Source organism: Coffea eugenioides, chromosome 1, assembly GCF_003713205.1.
Source record: "Coffea eugenioides isolate CCC68of chromosome 1, Ceug_1.0, whole genome shotgun sequence".
Taxonomy (NCBI): domain Eukaryota; kingdom Viridiplantae; phylum Streptophyta; class Magnoliopsida; order Gentianales; family Rubiaceae; genus Coffea; species Coffea eugenioides.
Window position 1 is genome coordinate 43517836 of NC_040035.1, and position 19018 is coordinate 43536853.

General features: G+C 38.4%; 4 protein-coding genes across 6 annotated transcripts; 2 read left to right on the forward strand and 2 right to left on the reverse strand.

Moving 5' to 3' along the window:
• Nucleotides 1-1985: 1985 nt before the first annotated feature.
• Nucleotides 1986-3248, forward strand: LOC113763626 ((R)-specific enoyl-CoA hydratase). The gene is made up of 3 exons (XM_027307502.1): nucleotides 1986-2365; nucleotides 2447-2562; nucleotides 2661-3248. The coding sequence occupies exons 1-3, from the start codon at nucleotides 2075-2077 to the stop codon at nucleotides 2770-2772; spliced, it is 519 nt and encodes a 172-aa protein (XP_027163303.1). The 5' UTR covers nucleotides 1986-2074; the 3' UTR covers nucleotides 2773-3248.
• On the reverse strand, nucleotides 2954-7493 carry LOC113763617 (ruBisCO large subunit-binding protein subunit alpha). Its single transcript, XM_027307491.1, has 8 exons — nucleotides 7258-7493; nucleotides 6966-7152; nucleotides 5990-6111; nucleotides 5633-5840; nucleotides 5380-5525; nucleotides 4942-5248; nucleotides 4209-4660; nucleotides 2954-3583 (listed from the first exon to the last, which is right to left on the reverse strand). Exons 1-8 carry the CDS (start codon nucleotides 7312-7314, stop codon nucleotides 3293-3295), a joined length of 1770 nt encoding a protein of 589 aa, XP_027163292.1. The 5' UTR covers nucleotides 7315-7493; the 3' UTR covers nucleotides 2954-3292.
• A 1153-nt stretch (nucleotides 7494-8646) lies between these two features.
• LOC113778043 (phosphatidylinositol N-acetylglucosaminyltransferase subunit A) lies at nucleotides 8647-13137 on the forward strand. 3 transcript variants are annotated; one of them, XM_027323332.1, is made up of 9 exons: nucleotides 8647-8834; nucleotides 9098-9237; nucleotides 9785-10357; nucleotides 10993-11147; nucleotides 11611-11701; nucleotides 11807-11923; nucleotides 12274-12377; nucleotides 12693-12783; nucleotides 12878-13137. In XM_027323332.1, exons 2-9 carry the CDS (start codon nucleotides 9118-9120, stop codon nucleotides 12989-12991), a joined length of 1365 nt encoding a protein of 454 aa, XP_027179133.1. In that variant the 5' UTR covers nucleotides 8647-8834; nucleotides 9098-9117; the 3' UTR covers nucleotides 12992-13137. The 3 variants fall into 3 exon arrangements, with proteins under 3 accessions (XP_027179133.1, XP_027179211.1, XP_027179292.1); XM_027323410.1 differs by having other exon boundaries at nucleotides 8647-8815; XM_027323491.1 differs by lacking the exon at nucleotides 9098-9237.
• A 3234-nt stretch (nucleotides 13138-16371) lies between these two features.
• LOC113777966 (L10-interacting MYB domain-containing protein-like) lies at nucleotides 16372-18910 on the reverse strand. The gene is made up of 3 exons (XM_027323203.1): nucleotides 18819-18910; nucleotides 17147-17487; nucleotides 16372-17060 (listed from the first exon to the last, which is right to left on the reverse strand). The coding sequence occupies exons 2-3, from the start codon at nucleotides 17483-17485 to the stop codon at nucleotides 16473-16475; spliced, it is 927 nt and encodes a 308-aa protein (XP_027179004.1). The 5' UTR covers nucleotides 17486-17487; nucleotides 18819-18910; the 3' UTR covers nucleotides 16372-16472.
• Nucleotides 18911-19018: the final 108 nt, after the last annotated feature.

Consider the following 19018-nt stretch of genomic DNA (forward strand, 5'->3'; position numbering starts at 1 on the left):
AATGGTATACAAAAGAAAAGGCCGCTATAATATATTTATTAGTGATTAAATATGCCGTGCTCCAAAAAGAACAGACGAGAAAGCGCGATGCGTTTGTACGAACGATTTTAACTCGTCAAATGAAGATTCTAGAGCTGATTGTGCTCTGGTCCGGAAGACAAAAAAGTTGCACCATGAACTTGAGAATTTTCAATAGTAATAATTTCATAAAACAAAATTCTCCTTCGTTTACCTTCACACCAAGACTCTTGACGCGGAAGAAGCGAAGCAGAACCGGACGGGGAAAACCAATGAAGATTGTTGGGATTTTGAAGCAGTAATCAAATGGGGCCATATTCGAGAATCAGAGCATAACTTCCCTCAAGACGTGACTCGTATGAAAACTTTTTGAAAGAGGTAAACCTTCTTTGTTAATCAATCATTTATACCCATTGCCCAAAATAAAAGCACCCCAGCAAAGCAATGGACCACCAAGACAACTCCGCATAAGGTGTGAACAGATTAGTAGTCTTTGTTGAATTTCTGTGTTGTCAAATTTTGGCTCCTTGCTTGGTCAAATGGACAGATTAATTTCTCACTTTTTACATGTTAGATTAATTTAAGGGGTTCTTTTCAGCAGTTAAGTAAGAAGCAGGTTGATCTCAGTACACCAATATGTGTAAGCTACATGTCAATTTTAACTTTCACTCATACATGAGTCTCTTATCAAAAGAGTAAATTAATGTTAAATGATTCAAGAACCAACCTGTTGAATCACTAAGCTGCCAATGGTTGATTTAGTAGACAGATACCAACTTTGAACTACCCTAATGTAATGTTCCTTGCTTTTTTTTTTGATCTTTTCTCTTGAGGCTGTTTGAGTTTAGAATAAGCCGCGCATCGCGCTGGCTTCATCTCAATTTTAAACCAATGCTACTCATTTCGCTCATGAATTTTAAATGTAAAAAATATTTCTTTATGTTCCCTGGATCCGGTTAAACCGGTAGAGATATTAGTTAGGTGTCCATGAAATTCGACTTTCGAATTCTTACATTCTCCTTGTAAGGTTTGAAGTCTTTCTTGAATAAGGAACACACAAAAAAAAAAGAATGATTTTTTATTGAAATAGCCGTTTTTCAATTTTGATATACTTGAAGAGACATTGAGAAATGAAAGAGGACCACCGCTTGCTTTTCAGCAGGAATAGTGGATTAGAATTGTCACGGTTAGATGAGATGGCAATAATAATAATAATAATACTGACAAACATAATCCAAATCGTGTTTTAATGGCAAATAAAAGAAAGAAAATGTCACTTTAAAATGATAGTGGACCTAAGAGCTGATTGTCGCAAATCCAAATATCGCTCCATTACTGCTAAACATTTTAGTTGGTTGACCTGACCGGCCCAAATTTCCCGGTGTCTATTTTTGGCTGACGAGACTAAAAGGACAGCACCCTTCTTGTGCAGCAATTGCACTTGACCAATCTTTGCCGGTCATTAAAGTCACCAGCCAGGCCAAAATGGGGACCTTCATTTGTCACTCTTTCACTTTATGAATCAACGCATTATTTTATTTTTTCAGTTAACCGAGCTTCAAAGATCTTGACAGTACAATGTTCCTACAGACGGGTTTCACATGTAAGAAGGAAGAACAATGTTCCTGCTCATTTATTGTCTCATTTGTCTCTGTCAATTGAGGGAAGCCACGTCTGGTTTGTAAACTTCCCAAAGGAGATTATGTACGCTGCAAAAGCAGATTTACTTTAATGAAGCTCAGTTTTCATTATCAAAAAAAAAAAAAAGATCTTGACAGTACAGGTTTTTGTTTTCAGCTGTTGCAGGATTCATCAGTTTGTTGGACAATGTGGGTTTGTTATTCAGGCTTGACCCAAAATCATCATCCAGCCCAGACCCAATGCTATCAATTTGGATCACAAAGATAATGGGCAAACATTGCCTCACTTTGCAAAAAAACCATGCTACTAACAACCAAGAACCGATAGCCCAAGAATAACTAACTCTTTGAAACGTTTTCCTTCTCCCCTCTCATTGATTTATTGTAACCAGCATCGATCGCATTCTACGTGTTTGATGAATTGCTTCAGAACAATGCTCAAGATGAAGCATCTAGCTTCTAGCTCCGGCCACTTCTCTGCTTTCTTGCACTCTTCATCTGCACCGAATGTGCTGAAAACCGGACAGGTTCTGAAGCTAGCCAGAACATTTTCAGACTCGGATGTTGTGGACTACTCCAAGCTAAGCTTGGACGGGAACCCTTTACATTTCGAACCTGAATGTGCCAGAATTGCCGGTTTCGCTGACATATTAGTCCCAGGAATGCTCGTGGCTTCATTATTCCCTAGGATCATTGCATTTCATTTTGTCAGTTCTCTTTTTCGCAATTTCTCAGCCCAAATTTTGTAAACTTTTTTATTTTCCTTTTTAACTGATCGTTTCTTGAAGCCAGGGGCGGTATACGTATCACAAACCTTGCAGTTTAAATTGCCTGTTTATATTGGGGAGGAGATCACCGGTGAAGTGGAGGCAACAAGTATCAGGAAGCTGAAAAACAAATACATGTAAGTTTCATGACTTAACCCATGATTTGTTAGGAAAATCCTATAAGCCTCGTGGGCTCATTACTGTTTCTTTCACATGCATACATACATAAATCCAGGGCAAAGTTTTTGACGAAATGTTTCAAAGACGATAATACTCTGGTTATCGATGGCGAGGCCACGGCAATCTTACCTGCTCCGGCTTGGGAGAATTCACGGACAAGAGCATGAACCATTCTTCCACATCCCTGGAAGAAGGCTTCAACGGCAAGTTTAACTTCGACATTCTTATTTTCAAATTGTTATTTGGTGAATTGAATTCCCCCTTCTGTAATCTTCTGATGTTAAACACTCCAACGAGCGCTTTCCAATTCTTTTCCAGCTAAGGAATGATGCACAGAAGTTCAGCTCATGCTCGCAAAAATGTTAATCAATTTTGCTTATTTGAGTTTTTCGATGTCTTGCACACTCGCAGTTATACAAGATAAATTCCGATAAACTAGAATTGCTACCACTAAAGGGTAAAATTTAAGGCATCAGCAACAACACCCCTTTTCACCAATCATTGTAACTCTTTCCTCCATTCGCAATTTAGCCTAACCCACACAAATGACAAAATAATGAGAGGACCGTTTCCAGGGCCAGCTGACATGGTCCAACAAATCATGTTCTTCTACCTAGTTCCTCCCTTGTAGGACTTCTCAAAACACACTCACTGCCCAAAATTCCTGAAGAAGCTATATAACACTGATTAAATTGCAAGTTCTCCTTCTCGGGGAGCAGCTACAGGGGCCTTGGGTTTGGCCTTTTCCACAACGATGGCCTGTGTAGTAAGAACCATTCCTGCAACTGAAGCTGCATTCTGCAATGCACATCTTGTCACCTTAGCAGGGTCAATTATACCAGCATCTACTAGATTCTCATACTTGTCCGTCATCGCATTATAGCCGAGTTCCCAGTCACAAGACTTCACCTTCTCAACAACCACCTCTCCTTCAATTCCAGCATTTGTAGCTATCAAAGATGTAGGTGCCACTAGTGCCTACATCAAGAGATTTAAAAGAAAGGTTCACAGTTAGGCGTTACTGGAGGCAGGCATTTCACAACAACTATGCAACAGCAACAAAATTTGCGAACATCAACATTACTCCCATTTAAAGAGAAAAGCAAAACGTTTAACTGATAAAATGTTAATATTTGCAAACCACAGCCAACAAGCAGCAACACACCAGTTACATCTTTCAAGAAATTAGGGGAAGAAATTACTACCTCTGAGATTTAAAAATTTTTGATACTTTCCTATTCAATTTCTTGAAATATGAGGTCTTCTTTCAACTTTGAATCACTCCATCTCAATAATTACCAAGAAGGATGTCACCTAGAATCCTTTCCTAATTCCTTCCACCTAGCAATTTGCCCCACTGAGCTCTTCAATTCAATCTATAAAGATAACTAGTAAAGACTCATTTCTATGAATGACTTGAGGAGCTAGCTTTGCCAAGTTAAGCTTGTCGGTCTAACTGTCTTGGAGTAAATCAACTCTACTACCAAGCCTACTGGAAAATAATTAGTGCATGTGAATCAGTAAAGAAAATCAACCAAGTTCACTCAAAATGACAGAAACAAAATTTTTTAGGGTACTTAAAGAGCTAAGGTGCATTCCTTACCTTTTGCACGATATCAGCCCCTAGCCGCTCATCAGCATCTTCAAGTTTGTCCTTAATTGCAGGAACGGAAGTTGACAAATGAACTAAGGCAGCCCCTCCACCAGGAACAATACCTTCCTCAATAGCAGCAAATGTAGCATTCTTGGCATCTTCAATTCGGAGTTTGCGGTCTTCAAGCTCAGTCTCTGTCGCAGCACCAACCTTAATAACTGCAACACCACCAGACAATTTAGCAATCCTCTCAGCAAGTTTCTCAGAATCGTATATTGAATCAGTCTCAGCCAACTCCCTTTTTATCTGTGCAATTCTAGCCTGTATCTCATCCTTTGATGCAGCATCAGCAATGATGATTGTTGACTCCTTAGTGACCGTCACCTTTCTCGCAGTACCCAATTGTTCAACTGTAGCATTCTCAATAAGCAGTCCCAAGTCTTGAGCTAGGAACTGAGCTCCTGCATTAGAAAGTAAACAAGAAAATTAGCAGATAACATTCTCAACTGACTGCTTTTTGCATTCTTACCCCAAGATGCATGACAACCACAACCATCCCCCCCTCCCTGCCCAACTAAAGAAGGAAATTAAAAAAGTGGTCAAGATTGTTTCCCCCTCTTTAAGTGCCAAACAAGCAACACTCTCCCTTCCCGTATGACTCCCCCAGATTCCCAAAAAGACAAAAGATGCTGAATAACATCTTTCATTTTCTAGCATGCATAAAATGATAATATTGACATACCAGTTACAATAGCGATGTCTTGAAGAAGGGCTTTTCTTCTTTCACCAAACCCAGGAGCTTTGATAGCAGCAACATTCAGGATACCTCGAAGCTTGTTAACAACTAGAGTGGCCAAAGCCTCTCCAGTGACATCTTCAGCAATAATGAGTAGAGGTGCCCTTATCTGCGTTGTTTTCTCCAACAATGGAATTATGTCCTTAATAGCAGAGATCTTCTGATCTGTGACCAATACCCGTGCATTCTCAAACTCAACAATTAGTTTCTCAGGATTGGTAACAAATTGTGGAGAGATGTATCCCCTATCAATCTGCATGTCAAAAAGAATAATGACCAAGTCATATTTAAATCACAATTATCAAGTAAACAAAACGCAAAGCAGGAGAAAAAGATTTTCATATCAAGACTTGGGAAAGGCATGGGGAAGCAGCTCGAACAGACCTCCATTCCTTCCTCCACATCGACTGTTGTCTCAAAGGAAGAGGATGACTCAATGGACAAGACACCATCAGGTCCAACCTTGTCAATTGCATCAGCAACCATGATTCCAATAGTTTCATCATTTCCAGCAGAGATAGTAGCAATGGCTGCATATAGAGGAAGAAATACATCAATACGAATCTCTGGTGACATCAAACTAGGAACTAAATGGACAATACATTTGGATCCACATAATAAGAGCCAAAAAATATACCTTTGATATCTTCACGACCTTTAACTGGCCTGGCCTTTTTCTCTAGCTCATCAATCAAACCTTGTACAGTTTTATCAATGCCTTTCTTCACAGAAACTGGATTGGCACCAGAAGTAACACTCAGCAAACCAAGCTTAATAATTTCACGAGCGAGAACTGATGCAGTAGTTGTTCCATCACCAGCAGAATCATTCGTCTTGCTTGCAACCTTTAGTATGTAGTTCAACATGTCAAAAACTTACTAGCAATTAACAGGGAAGACAATTATAGTTGTAAATTATCCGATAAAGCACCAAAATCTGGAAAGTACGTCAAACTACATCAACGAAATAGCAGCTGAGAAAACTATGATCCTACCTCCCTAATCAATTGAGCACCAGCATTTTCCATGGCATTAGGCAACTCAATAGCTCGAGCAATAGTCACACCATCATTAACCACCTTGGGAGCTCCAAATTCATCCAATACCACATTCCTTCCTGTGGGACAACAAACCACAAAACCTATTCATCTTTTTGAAGACATAAACTCATCATGTAGTGACATCAATCGCCAATTAAAATAGCAGGAAGTCTAAGCAGAACACGAAAATTTACAGCTATAGACTTTTAGCATTTTCATGCATTCATATGGAACAACAGCCAACCACACAAGAGAAGGTAAGAGTTCCTTAAGTTCCCAAGTTCTAGATTTTTACCCCAAACCATGTACCACCAATTAAAACAGATTATGGTAAAATCACCCTCCAACTCAGCCGATGCTACAGGAGTGCAGGATGGTTCAATTGCTCAGCATCCTAATTGTAATAAGGTACAAGTTTTGGCTTCTTAACAAAAATCATCAATAAAAATAAATAAATTCAACCATGACAAGATTGAAGTAAACATGATGCCAGTTGCTGAAAATCCTATTTCCATGCTGTCAAAGAAAATTAAGTCCAACATTTGTCTAGGTGGTGGTCGTTCCTTCTTTATGCTCAGAAAGCTCGCCATATAGAAATACTTAACCGACCATAAAGAACAATGCTTTTCACAGCTTATAGGTGCACATCCTAAAGCAATACACTCCAGGATGCCTAAGACGAAATCGCCCCAGAAGGTTTTTACGCATTCATTCAGTTAACAAATTGCAGTAGCACAGGAGGAATGACAAAAACCGAGACTATCCTTGCTTTGCAATTAAGTCAAGTGGGATTCAAGACAGACACTTTCTAAATATCATAAGCCCGCAAAACAGTTCAAAAAGAAATGCACAGGTGAAGCTAAATAAGTAACAGCACTTCAATCATTATCAGAGCTTGAAACAGAAAATTTGTCGTCGAAGAAGAAATTACCCCTGGGACCAAGAGTAAGACCAACAGCATCAGCAAGCTTATCAATTCCAGCTTGAAGGGCAATCCTGGAATTCTGGTCAAAGGCAATTTCTTTAGCTGCAGCCCTGACTACAAGCCTGCTTTTTGTGGGCTTGTAGTTAACCTTCTGCCCCTGCAATTGGTTCATCCTCGTTCCCCTCAAACCTCCCTGCCAGAAAAGCAAGACCCAAAAACATGAATCAGTAAAACTCCTAATAAAACCAAAAGCAAACAATAAAACCCAAGTCAAGAAAATCACCAAAAAAATGCTTACCTGTTTTGAGGGAGTGGACAGGATTGAGGCAGTGCAAACAGCATTGGTTGATGCCATTTCACCAAGATTTTGGGTAAGCTCTTGATGAATCGCTAGGGTGGGTTCTCTTGGGTGTTTGTGAACGGATAAGGGGCGAGGGAATGTAAAACGAGCAAAAGTGGGATTCGTTTGGTGACGATTTCTACTAGGGCTTATTAGGGGGTTATAGAGAGAGTGAGGAGTTTCCAGAAGATTCTTTTAGCTCGAGAACCGTTTAGAGACTGTTGTGAAGGAAAAAGCCGGGTGTCTTTTTCTGGGTGCGACTCTCAACCGTTCAAGGCTTGAGATAATAACTATACTATTCGTTGCCACAGAGTCCCATGGGCGAGCCGGCCTTCACTACCGGTTCAAATAGTCATCACATATATGAGCAAAAATGTACTCCTATAGTTCCATACTTTCCTGCATTTGATTACTCTTTTCTCGAGATATTTGCAAAAAAGGCATATACTATCGTTTTTAGAACAAACTAAACAAGATATGAAACTTGTTCTAAATATAAAAACTTGTAGTACTACTTTAGTCTACACATGAAAATTGAAAAAAATTTTGCTTTTTATATAGAATGCACTTGCATTCAAATCATCGCACTACTTAAAAGTAATACACTATTAGTAAATGATCGATAAGAATTATTATAAGTTAACTCGTTGGCTTGTGCGTCAGGTCCAATTTCTTAAATATTGTAAGTTAGCTAATACGACAATATAAGTTAAAATACTATTGATAGATGATCGGTATGAGTTAGCAACTGTGTAAATGTTATACATTGTCCTGTCCCTGAAATAGGGTAATCTTTTTCTTTCAAAGTTTTCTTTGTATAATATTTTATTCATTAATTATAAGAAATTTTTTATAGTGATATGCTATCATACGTACTTGAAACATTGTCCAAAATATAAAAAACATTCAAAATTTCATGTTTTGTTTATTTACATGAATGTTTGTAATCATAATGGCTTTTTTCTTCATAAATCATTTCATTTTCAAAAGAGTTTCCTCATTTTCGGGAAAAAAAAATCCATCAATACTAATCAAGAGAAGTAAAAAGGAAAACCATTATGAAAAATCATTAAACCAGCACAGATCCAAAAAAAAAAAGCCCGGTTTACTTATTGGACCAATATGGCTATGTCCCAAATGCCAACAAAAGAGTAGTGACCAAATCGGTAATTTGGCCAGTTGAGAACCGGTTCATCACTGCAGATCCGAAGTTGTCCCCAAGGACCCCAACCTCTAGTAAAAAGGAAAACCATTAAGAAAAATCATTAAACCAGCACAGAACGAAAAAAAAGCCCGGTTTACTTATTGGACCAATATGGCTATGTCCCAAATACCAACAAAAGAGTAGTGACCAAATCGGTAATTTGGCCAGTTGAGAACCGGTTCATCACTGCAGATCCGAAGTTGTACCCAACCTCTACCGTCTGGATCGTCTTCTGCAACGAAATTGTACTATCATGGCTCCGTGCAAATGGAGTTTTTCTGCATGAACCTAAGATTGCCTCCTGCTTCTTCGGTTGGTCGTTTTTAAATAGGTAATCTTTACATTAAGTTTGTCTTTTGTAAATGCTAATGAAATATAAAAGGCCCACCAGGTATCTGATAAAATGCCGCAAGGCTCATGCTTTAGTAGCTATCTGGAACTGAATCGAATTGCTTGCGTATTTCTCTTCCATACCCACCTGGAATATTGGCCCATGTATTGATTTCTGTTGATATACTGATAAGGGAACCTTTCTTTCTTTCTTTCTTTCTTTTTTTGGAAAATTACCTTTTTTTAACAAAAAACCATTAATAGGTTTGAAGATACCAGACATTATGAGTGAAAAGGGAAAGCATAGAATCTTGATGGTTTCTGATTTTTTCTTTCCCAACTTTGGCGGTGTGGAGAATCACATATACTATTTATCACAATGCCTGATTGAGCTCGGCCATAAGGTAAGTTTAGCTTGAAGTTTCTGGGGATGGTTAATTTTTTACTGGTGTACCATGCAGTACGTGCAGCCTTTTCAAGATAAACAACCTGAAAATTGATGCTGTTATGAGTAAAACAAAAGTAGAGGTTTTGCTAAAAATTAGAATCTGGTTTCTCGCAGGAAGATATTGAGATTAGAAACAAAAAAGGGTTCCACAAAGAACTTTAAGTAGTCTGTTCCTGATTGTTGTTGTAAAATTAACATCCATGCAGAGATCTAGGTGAAATATCCACCATCCTTTTCGTCAATTAGACTTTAATCTGGTTATTGGATTATTTTTTTTCCCTTCTGGGCTTTAGTACTTCTTCAAATGTGTCCGTCTTCTTCTTTCACTTTGTCTTTCACCCTGTCTTCCTGTTAGGACTTAATTTATATGTTTTTCATGTTTTCTTCTTCAATTTGAGTTCTTGGTATTTTATTAATCTAAACAAAAGGATAATCTAAAAGTCTCATTTATGAGTTTAATTGGATAAAGCAGTTAACTTATCATTTCTAAACAATGAATGCAGGTGGTTGTCATGACTCATGCTTATAACAATCGTAGTGGAGTGAGATATATGACAGGTGGCCTAAAAGTTTATTATGTGCCATGGAAACCATTTCTCATGCAAAACACACTCCCAACCTTTTATGGGACTCTTCCAATAATAAGGACAATTTTAATTCGAGAAAAGATATCAGTGGTCCATGGACATCAAGCCTTCTCAACTCTATGCCATGAAGCTTTGATGCACGCAAGGACAATGGGATACAAAGTTGTGTTTACTGATCATTCTCTTTATGGTTTTGCTGATGTGGGCAGCGTTCATATGAACAAGGTACTGCAATTTACACTGGCAGATGTGACCCAAGCTATTTGTGTATCTCATACAAGTAAGGAAAACACAGTTTTAAGATCTGGGCTGCCACCTGAAAAAGTTTATGTAATTCCAAATGCTGTGGACACAGCTATGTTCAAGCCTGCTCCAGAGCGACTCAGCAACAATGAAATTGTTATCGTTGTGATAAGTAGGTTGGTTTACCGCAAGGGAGCAGATCTGCTTGTTGAAGTAATTCCTGAAGTATGCCGATTGCATCCCAATGTAAGCATGTAATTGTATAACCTCCCAAATTTATTTTGTGAGGCATATAAATCCCTTTTGTATGGTTTATTTCTTCCAACTTCAGCATCGTCACCTCTCTCTTCAAGTCTGGTGTTATAGCATGCCCAATGGACAAGCTCAAATAAGTAATATTCCTGCAGCCAGAAAACTCCCCTACTATTTGCGTCATGATCCCTGCTAAGTGTGTGTGTGTGGTAGAAGAAAGCTTTGCTCTAATAATGACATTAAAAATCTATATCAGAGATGCTGTAGGATTATCTGGTAATTATTTCCCCCTTAATTCTGTACCTTACTGTAGTGTGATCAGCTATGATATCTTTATTGGCTCTAGATATTCATATTGCATACACTTGGTGATGAAATTGACTCTCCTTTGGTAGTTAATAAGTGTTATACAATGAGAAGAATATTGCAAGTAGGTGAAAATATATGAGGTGGGTCCTTCTGATATCTGACATATATTAAGACTGGTGCCAAATTTTTTTTACTTCTCAAATTTACTGTCCTTGAAGTGGAAACTAGTGATTTTTTTGTCAATGCATTCCAATTTTATATAAATGTCCACATCTACCAACTCTCTAGTTGACTCAAGCATTGTTTCTCAATGCTTGCAGGTTCGCTTTGTCATTGGAGGAGATGGTCCTAAAAGGGTGCGGCTTGAAGAAATGAGGGAAAAACACTCCCTTCAAGATCGAGTAGATATGTTGGGTGCTGTTCCCCATGCTAATGTGCGATCAGTTTTGATAACTGGGCATATATTCTTAAATAGGTATAATCCTTATGTGGTTGAAAGGATATTTAATGTAGCACCTTTTCATTTTCTGCTAAACTTTCACTCATTTGAGACTTTCTTTCAGGGAAAGAAATGAGAAATTAATAGTTCAGTTAAGATTCTCTTTTCTGGGATTATGGGCATAAATGAAATATTGAATTGCGGAAGATTTAATACTGATCTTTTTTTTTTCTTGGAAAAGAAGATATTTGAAAACCTTTAGAAGTTGATATTTTCAGAATTTAGTCATCAAGGGATTGTTTGCTGACGAAAATGTGGTTCTGTACTTCCTTAAAAATCACAATTTCCCCGGTCTACGATATAATTAGCATTATTAGAGTTGGACCCAGTTAACTAAATAAATCATCTCTCTCTCTCTCTCTCGTGCGCTCATTTATGCATCTGTGTGACAGATTTTACTAATTCTTCAAAGACCTGATTCTGGCAATTACCTTGGCAGTTCTTTGACTGAAGCTTTTTGTATAGCCATATTGGAAGCTGCTAGTTGTGGATTATTGACTGTCAGTACGTGTGTTGGAGGTGTCCCAGAGGCATGTCCACTACATTTTTAATTTTCTTGGCTAGTTTATTTCAGGAAGGGAATAAAAGCTTACACGATAGGATGTGCTGATTTTTTATCCTTCGTGTGTTATCAGGTTCTTCCAGATGATATGATTGTTCTTGCGGAGCCAGATCCTAGTGATATGGTTCAAGCAATCACAAAGGCTATAAATATACTTCCCCAGATTGATCCAGAAACTATGCATTTGCGTGTGAGTGAGCATAAACTGTTGGCCTCTTTTTTAAGTTGAAATTTATTTCCGCTGAGCTTACGTAATGATATATTGGCCCAATCTCAATTCCCAAACTCGTAGTGGTATTGCACAAACTGCAAAGTGGAATAGAGTTAACAAATTTGTAAAGGAACAAAAAACTACGTTTTCAATTAGATTTGGTTAGTTGATTTTATCTTCGGTCTTGTTCAGTCCTTCCACAAAACACTGAAATGTAATCCTATCTTGTCAATGCTTATACAATGCACTGTGCTAGGGAGATGAAATTTATATCCCCAGATTTTATATATACCTATCAAATGTATTGTCTTGGATTAATTTTGTGGCAGATGAAGAAACTGTACAGCTGGCATGATGTTGCCAGAAGGACTGAGACTGTATATGACCGTGCTTTAAGATGCTCCAGTCAACCTCTGTTAGAACGACTGTCCCGGTATGCCATTGCTGCAATTCATATGTCCCAAGTATTATTGATATGTTCCAATAAATGTGCACATACTGTTTTGCAAGCAAAGTTGTTATGATTGATAACTAGATCAAATTTCATAGCACTGCTTTTGTGTTAAATGGAAAATCTTTGTTTTTCCCTAGTTGCTCAAGTTAACGAAACTTTCTAGGGACTTGTTCCTGCAGTGGGTTAATTTTCACAAAGTTTATCATTTTTTGTCAAGAAACCACAACTGACAGTAATTGGCTCAATCCAGTAGAGGATGATTACACGTTTCCTTAACAGCTCATAATATTCCAGGTACCTTACTTGTGGTGCTTGGGCAGGCAAGCTTTTTTGTCTGGTTATGCTCATCGATTGCATATTGTGGCAATTCTTGCAGCTATGGCAGGTGTATTTTCTAATTTATTATTAGTTTTTACAATCATTATATCTTGTTCTTTTGCTCGTAGGGTTATGATTTTTTTTTTTAAATGTTTCATAAGCCTGACAGAGACATTGAGGTGGTGGCAGATGCAACCCTTACAAGTTTCCTTCATGAAGAAATGTCACGGGATTCCTTTTTTTTTTTTTCCGGAACGATAGATGATATTTCATAGAAATTTGAGACTTTACAATATTTGAGCAACGGCTCAACTAACTATACCAAGTGTACCATGACACTTAAGGAGGAACTAAGGTTCTCTCCTCATCCATACATATGCTTAGAGCATAAAGACTAATCTGATTACATAGATTCATATTACTAGTATCCCTTACAACAAAGGAGCACACTTGAAACAGCTTAAGCTAATGCTAGAATATCTTCCACCAGCGTGACCATATTTGGATGATCTCCAGTCCCATATTTTAGAAAGGCAGCGAGCCTTTTGTTGGCAGTGATAACTTTGATCCTTGGCCATCTCAGCTGACTTGCTTTTATTAGAGCCAATCTTACTCCTATGGCTTCATCTTGGATAGTCACTGCTGAGCTCCTATCTACTAGCGCCCACTCCGCTATTCTTCTTCCACCTTCCTGCTTAGCCACAATTCCTATTCCTAGCTTGTGACCCTCCCCTACCTTTTTTGTCACAACCTGGACTTCTGTTATTCCATTATCCTCCACCTCTTCCTCCTCCAAACTTAAATTAGCTGCCTCTGTTTCTGGTGTGCTTCTGTCTTCCTTTCCAATGCTAGCCTCTTCAAACTCCAGCCACTCTGAATTAGCCTTATGTACAACTCTTACTCCTTTTTCCTTTCCTTCGAATTCCAGCACATTCCTGTCTTTCCATAGTTGCCAGAGAATGTTTGCCGTCAGAGCTATGTGCTGCTTTCCTTCTCTCCTAGACTTGGCTTGCACTAATGTTGCCCACCATTGTTTGAAGCATCCTGTTAGATTCTGGATTCCATCCCATTGCACAGGAGCTAACTTCCAAACCTGTTGAGCCTGAGTGCAGTGAAACTTCGAGATGATTGTTGACATTCTCCTATGGTTGGCTTCAAAGGCCAAGAAAGCTACCCATACAACCTGGCCATGTTTCTTTTGGGTCAATGAAGTTGGTTCATTTTGAAATTGTAGCTATTGAATGTTTTCCAAGTACTTGATCTAGCGGTTTTGACTCTTAATTCTCTTACCCAAATACCCTACACTTAATTAGGTGACACAAGTCTTTGCAGTCATCGATCATAATCATCTTCTATAATATGTACGCTAACACAATCACTCAACAAAATCTACGAGTGTAAAATAAACTCGCTCTGAGGATTTAAAAAAAAAAAAAAAGTGTAAAACATGAACAGCTCTTTGATCTACAAATTCCAAAAATAGTCGGGTGTAGTTGTTATTTTTTTTCGCTTAAATTCGTACATCTATGTATTTGCTGTGTTAGTAGATAAATAAATAGTGGAATAGTGAAGCATAATTATGATTTACATTGCCGATGCTCATTCGTCAGGTACTTGTCCCACGTAAACGGTCAATGTATATAAAATTAATGCTTTTAAAATGCTTGTCAATTAGCTTTAATGTCAGTAATCAAATATTAACTCTCGTTAAGTAGCTTTCTTGTCGTTAATAAAAAATTACAACTCTTTACCTACAAATTATCTACCCATAAAAATGAGGCCTGTCCCGCGTCTCCAAAAATCCCTAGAAATCAAAACCCTCCCCAGTTCAAAGTTAAAACAAACTCTGTCTTCTCCGGAGCCTTACCAGCGACTATGGCCCCACCTTTTACTACCACTCCTCCTGCTCCAATGACGGCGACGGCGACTAAGTACTACTTCACAACCATTTCCAACAATGGTGGTGTTTCAACCCCACCCTCATTTTCAACTCAGGAGGGCCAACTCACCAAAACTCACTCGATTCAACTCGCTTCCAGCTCACCATTCCGTTCCTCCGAGCAGAACAGGAGAAGAAGAACTAACAGCAACAACGAGCATGGAAAAGGCGACGGCCGTAGTAAAAACAAGCTGAAAGCCACCAGAGGTGGCCACCGTGTGCGGCTGCCAGCTCTCTGCGCCGCCCGTATCTTCCAGCTCACTCGCGAGCTCGGCCACCGCACAAACGGCCAGACGGTGGAGTGGCTGCTTCGAAATGTTCACCTTCCGTCCGCCTCGGAAACCTCCTCCACCGTCGTTGCCTCTAATAGTTCTCCGACCACTGCCTGGTCTCAATTCCCGAAGCAGGAACCCTATGAGATATTTCCGGCGGAGGGAGAGGGACTGTTTGACACGATGTCGTTTACATCGCTATTGATGCAAGCAGCGAAAAGAGGAGGCGAAGTGAACGATGTTTTCAATCCCTAAAAAAAATTATGGAGCGGTAGGTTCGTTTGTTTTGTTGGAAATTTTTTGGATTTTTATTTAGACTGACGCTGACGCCCTTCCCTTGTGTTGACCGGACTTTGACTAATGGGGCGCCCGTGACGTAAGTACAAAACTAGATACTCACTCCTGGGGACCACAGCGTTATGTGCTATCCCTTTTGCTATTAATGGTAGGACTTTGGAGTTGCTCTTATTAGAAGCGTGATTTGATGGCAAATTAGCAATTCTGAATTAGGTATTTCTTGCCTCTTACTACTCATTTTTCTCTTATATTTAGCTTTTGTTATCCACGAATTAATTTTAGCATCGAAAACTCTCAATGGGTTTGTTTGGATTGCGGTTTATTTACAAAATATATTTGTTTACATCATCGTTACAATTTTCAATACACCTTTTTATCTTCCCAATTACCTTTTTATCTCACATACATCACATCACAAAAAGGTGCTACAGTAAAAATATCTCTAATAATTCACAATCCAAACAAACCCAATGTAGGCAGCGGAAAGTAGGAGCCCTCGAATCTCTTGTCGACAACTCTCTAATTATATTTAGCTTTTTCTAATTGGACTACTTTTTGTTATCAAAATCTTAACTTTAAGGGAGGTTTGTGTAATTGTTAGAAATTTTAAGGGAGGTTTCTGAAATTATTCCTTTACATTAATGTCTAACTCTATGAAGCATGAAGATCTTAGAGAAAAATCTATTATCAAAATTACCGAACCAAATGATTGGAATGAGCGAGATAGTTTGATAAAAACCAAAAACAGCTCAGGCACCTTCCCCCTAGGAAGGCAAATTTTATGTAGCCTTGTATCAAAACAGCCACAAATTGGCTTCAAGTACAACAGATCAAGATAATTAATGACTAGATAATTGCGGATGCTCGGTCATTCCTCTTCAAAATTCATTATTATATTAATGCATCTTCTCATAGTCCGTTAATTTTATTTATGAAACTACTAACTAAATATACTCATTGTTAAACATATTATTATCTTTTGTCAGGGATTGGTTTGATTAGTTGACAAATAAAATTCGAGTTCTGAGCTTTGATAAAGTACTGAATAGCTTGGTGCTCTTGCTTTGAACTCGGAAAAAACCAACTACACATTGAGAGCTTATGCATCAAATCTTTTTATGGTAATATCTAACATTATGCACAAAGGTAAACACCGCACCGCACCGCACCGCACCCATTAGTCCAGATTTAGTGCGATCACATAAGTACAGTAACTAGATAACTACACAAATTCAACTGCTACCAAGTTCAATCCAAGCTTGCCAACCAATCGAGTCTTCTTTCGCCTGACATAGCCATGAACATCTCCCTCCAATCAACATCTTTGAACATTTTGATTGCCTTCAGGTAAGTGGTAGCATCAATCCCTTGGATGGACTCCAGGCACTTCACACAATTCGTGATTGAAAAGGGGCTGCTAGATTGAAGTGTTCCGACATGGTTTGTGGCGGGTGTCTGCAGGTAGGCAACGTCAGTATGTTTCTTATTGGCTGTACTGCTAGGAACTATAATTTGAGTGGACTCTAAAGCTCCGCCATCAACAATCGGCCTCAAATCCTTCACCTCTTGTACTTCATTCCTCAAGGAGGGCAACTTTTGACAACGTTGCCTGACACTTCTTGAAGGATAATCTTCGTTGTCACTACTTCCACGAACTGATTCCGATGGACTAGCATTAGTTGATTGATCTTCTAAACACTTAACATCCGTATCCAGTGAGCATTGAGCTACCTGAGAAACATTTGTGGACTTTCCCACTGGTTCACCATAAATAACCCCCAACTCATTGTACAGAGGGCACCCTCTTCTCCTGAATCTCTTTGTCTTCTTGTTTGCCTAAAACGAAAGCAGTTCAACATGTCATATATTCAGAAATTTCAAAAGAAAATAGTCATGCTTTGTACATCCATATCAGCACTAACCTTGATGGCTGATTTCCAGACATCATCAGTTGCATCTAGCTTACCCAGCACAGGGTCCAAAGTGAAACCAGGTTCTTTTGACAGCATACAGAAATCAAAATAGCGTATCCTCATCTGATTGAACTTATTTCTAAACTGTGGATGGCTGTATCTCTTGCCAGTCTTCTCTTTAAACCCAGCTTCAATATTATTCCAGCCTGTCTTTGTAAAAGTAGTGAAAGGTTTATTTCCTTTCTGTATCTCTTTCAGCATTAAGTGAATTAAAATTGTCTCTTCTGAATCTGTCCAATCAGCTGGTCCAGACTCAAGTTCTTCACCTTGGTCCACTGTGATAGCCATTTCTAAGGAAAAGAACAAAAATCTTGTCTAAACAGTACGCCCATTGCTTCAACTCAAACAAGGAGACATTTCATTCAAAGTCACAAGTTCTTAACACACATATATCTAGCAAGGGGGAAACATTTACTTCTCAACAAACCACCAGATTTGCCTATGAGAAATATAAACTAAAGAGTAACATGGATTAACATCAATGCAACACTTCAAAATTGAAGCAACCTGTTAATTGCCACAGCAATGAACATGTGAGCATTGTTAATTGATCCACTGTTTACGCGGGCGCGCGCACATATATATATATAAGGGAAAAAAAAAGATAGGTGACATCAATGAGAGTTAGTTAGGTTGCAGCATTCTGTGAAGAGGTTACACACAGGAGGTAATAGCTTCTTCTCCGCTCCAATCACCCAACCTCTTCACAAAAACCAATAACTGCTTTATGATTTTACTGATTGCAGGAACATAAAACGATACTTCATCATCATGACATATAAAAACTGGCATTACATATATTGTTTAAAATCTTCGTTCCTAATTTAGCCTTTCACACAATTTATAATTTGGCCACAGTTCTCAGGATGGTAATGAAACATGCAATTCTCTGGCCTTTAAAGTAGCTGCGAGAGTTGAAAAAATTGGAAGCAAAGAAAAAACACTAAAAAAAAATCAAACTTCGCTCCGTTTGGGACTTTTTACAGGAAAGGAAACAAAGAGAAGAAGAAAAAAGTGAATCTTTTTCTAACAAGTATTTTTGCAGAAATGGGAAAAAACAGGGGACCCGGGGGAGGAATTTGTATACAAGAAATTTTCAGCAAAATGCCCAGCATGGAGAAGTACCAAAATTGTGAAAAAGACATCGGACTAGGCTCATGTAATTTCCACCATCTTTTAGTGCAGCAATTCAAGTAGAAGCTAACGTTTTTCGTTCCCAAACAAAGCAATCGTTAAAGTTTGACCTATAATTCTTGCGCAAAATAATGTTAGATGTGAGCAATAATCCTTCTAATTTCTTAATAACAAAAGTCAGATTTAATTTCCCTCTAACCATTCTTCTAGTACCTAATGTTCTCATCCTATTTTCCAACTTACTTTCCTTCATACACACTCCCAGATGAGATTTTCTGAATATAGTTAAAGAACAAGCAAAATTGATGTGTGATTGATGCATTAAAAGGATTTATCAAGTGAAACAACATGATCCACAATTTAGGGGTCCAGATGGTTTAATCAGGCGCATTCATTGAAAATGTATTATTCTTCACCTAACAAAAACGAGAATTTTTTACTTAAATATAGTACAAAATTGATGGAGATACACAGAGAGAAGGCTGACCTTAGCAGACGACGAGTGAAAACCCTAGTGGAGAAGAGAAACAGAACCGAGCGTTTGATTGAGTCCCAGGTTGTGCGTTTTTACGTTGTTTTGCTTTTCCATGTTTAATGTTTCTATTTTAAGTTTTTAACTAGCAACTCCTCTGTGTGTGTTTTAGTGGAGTATTAATTTTTTCTTCTCCAATGTTTTCTAAGTTGTGA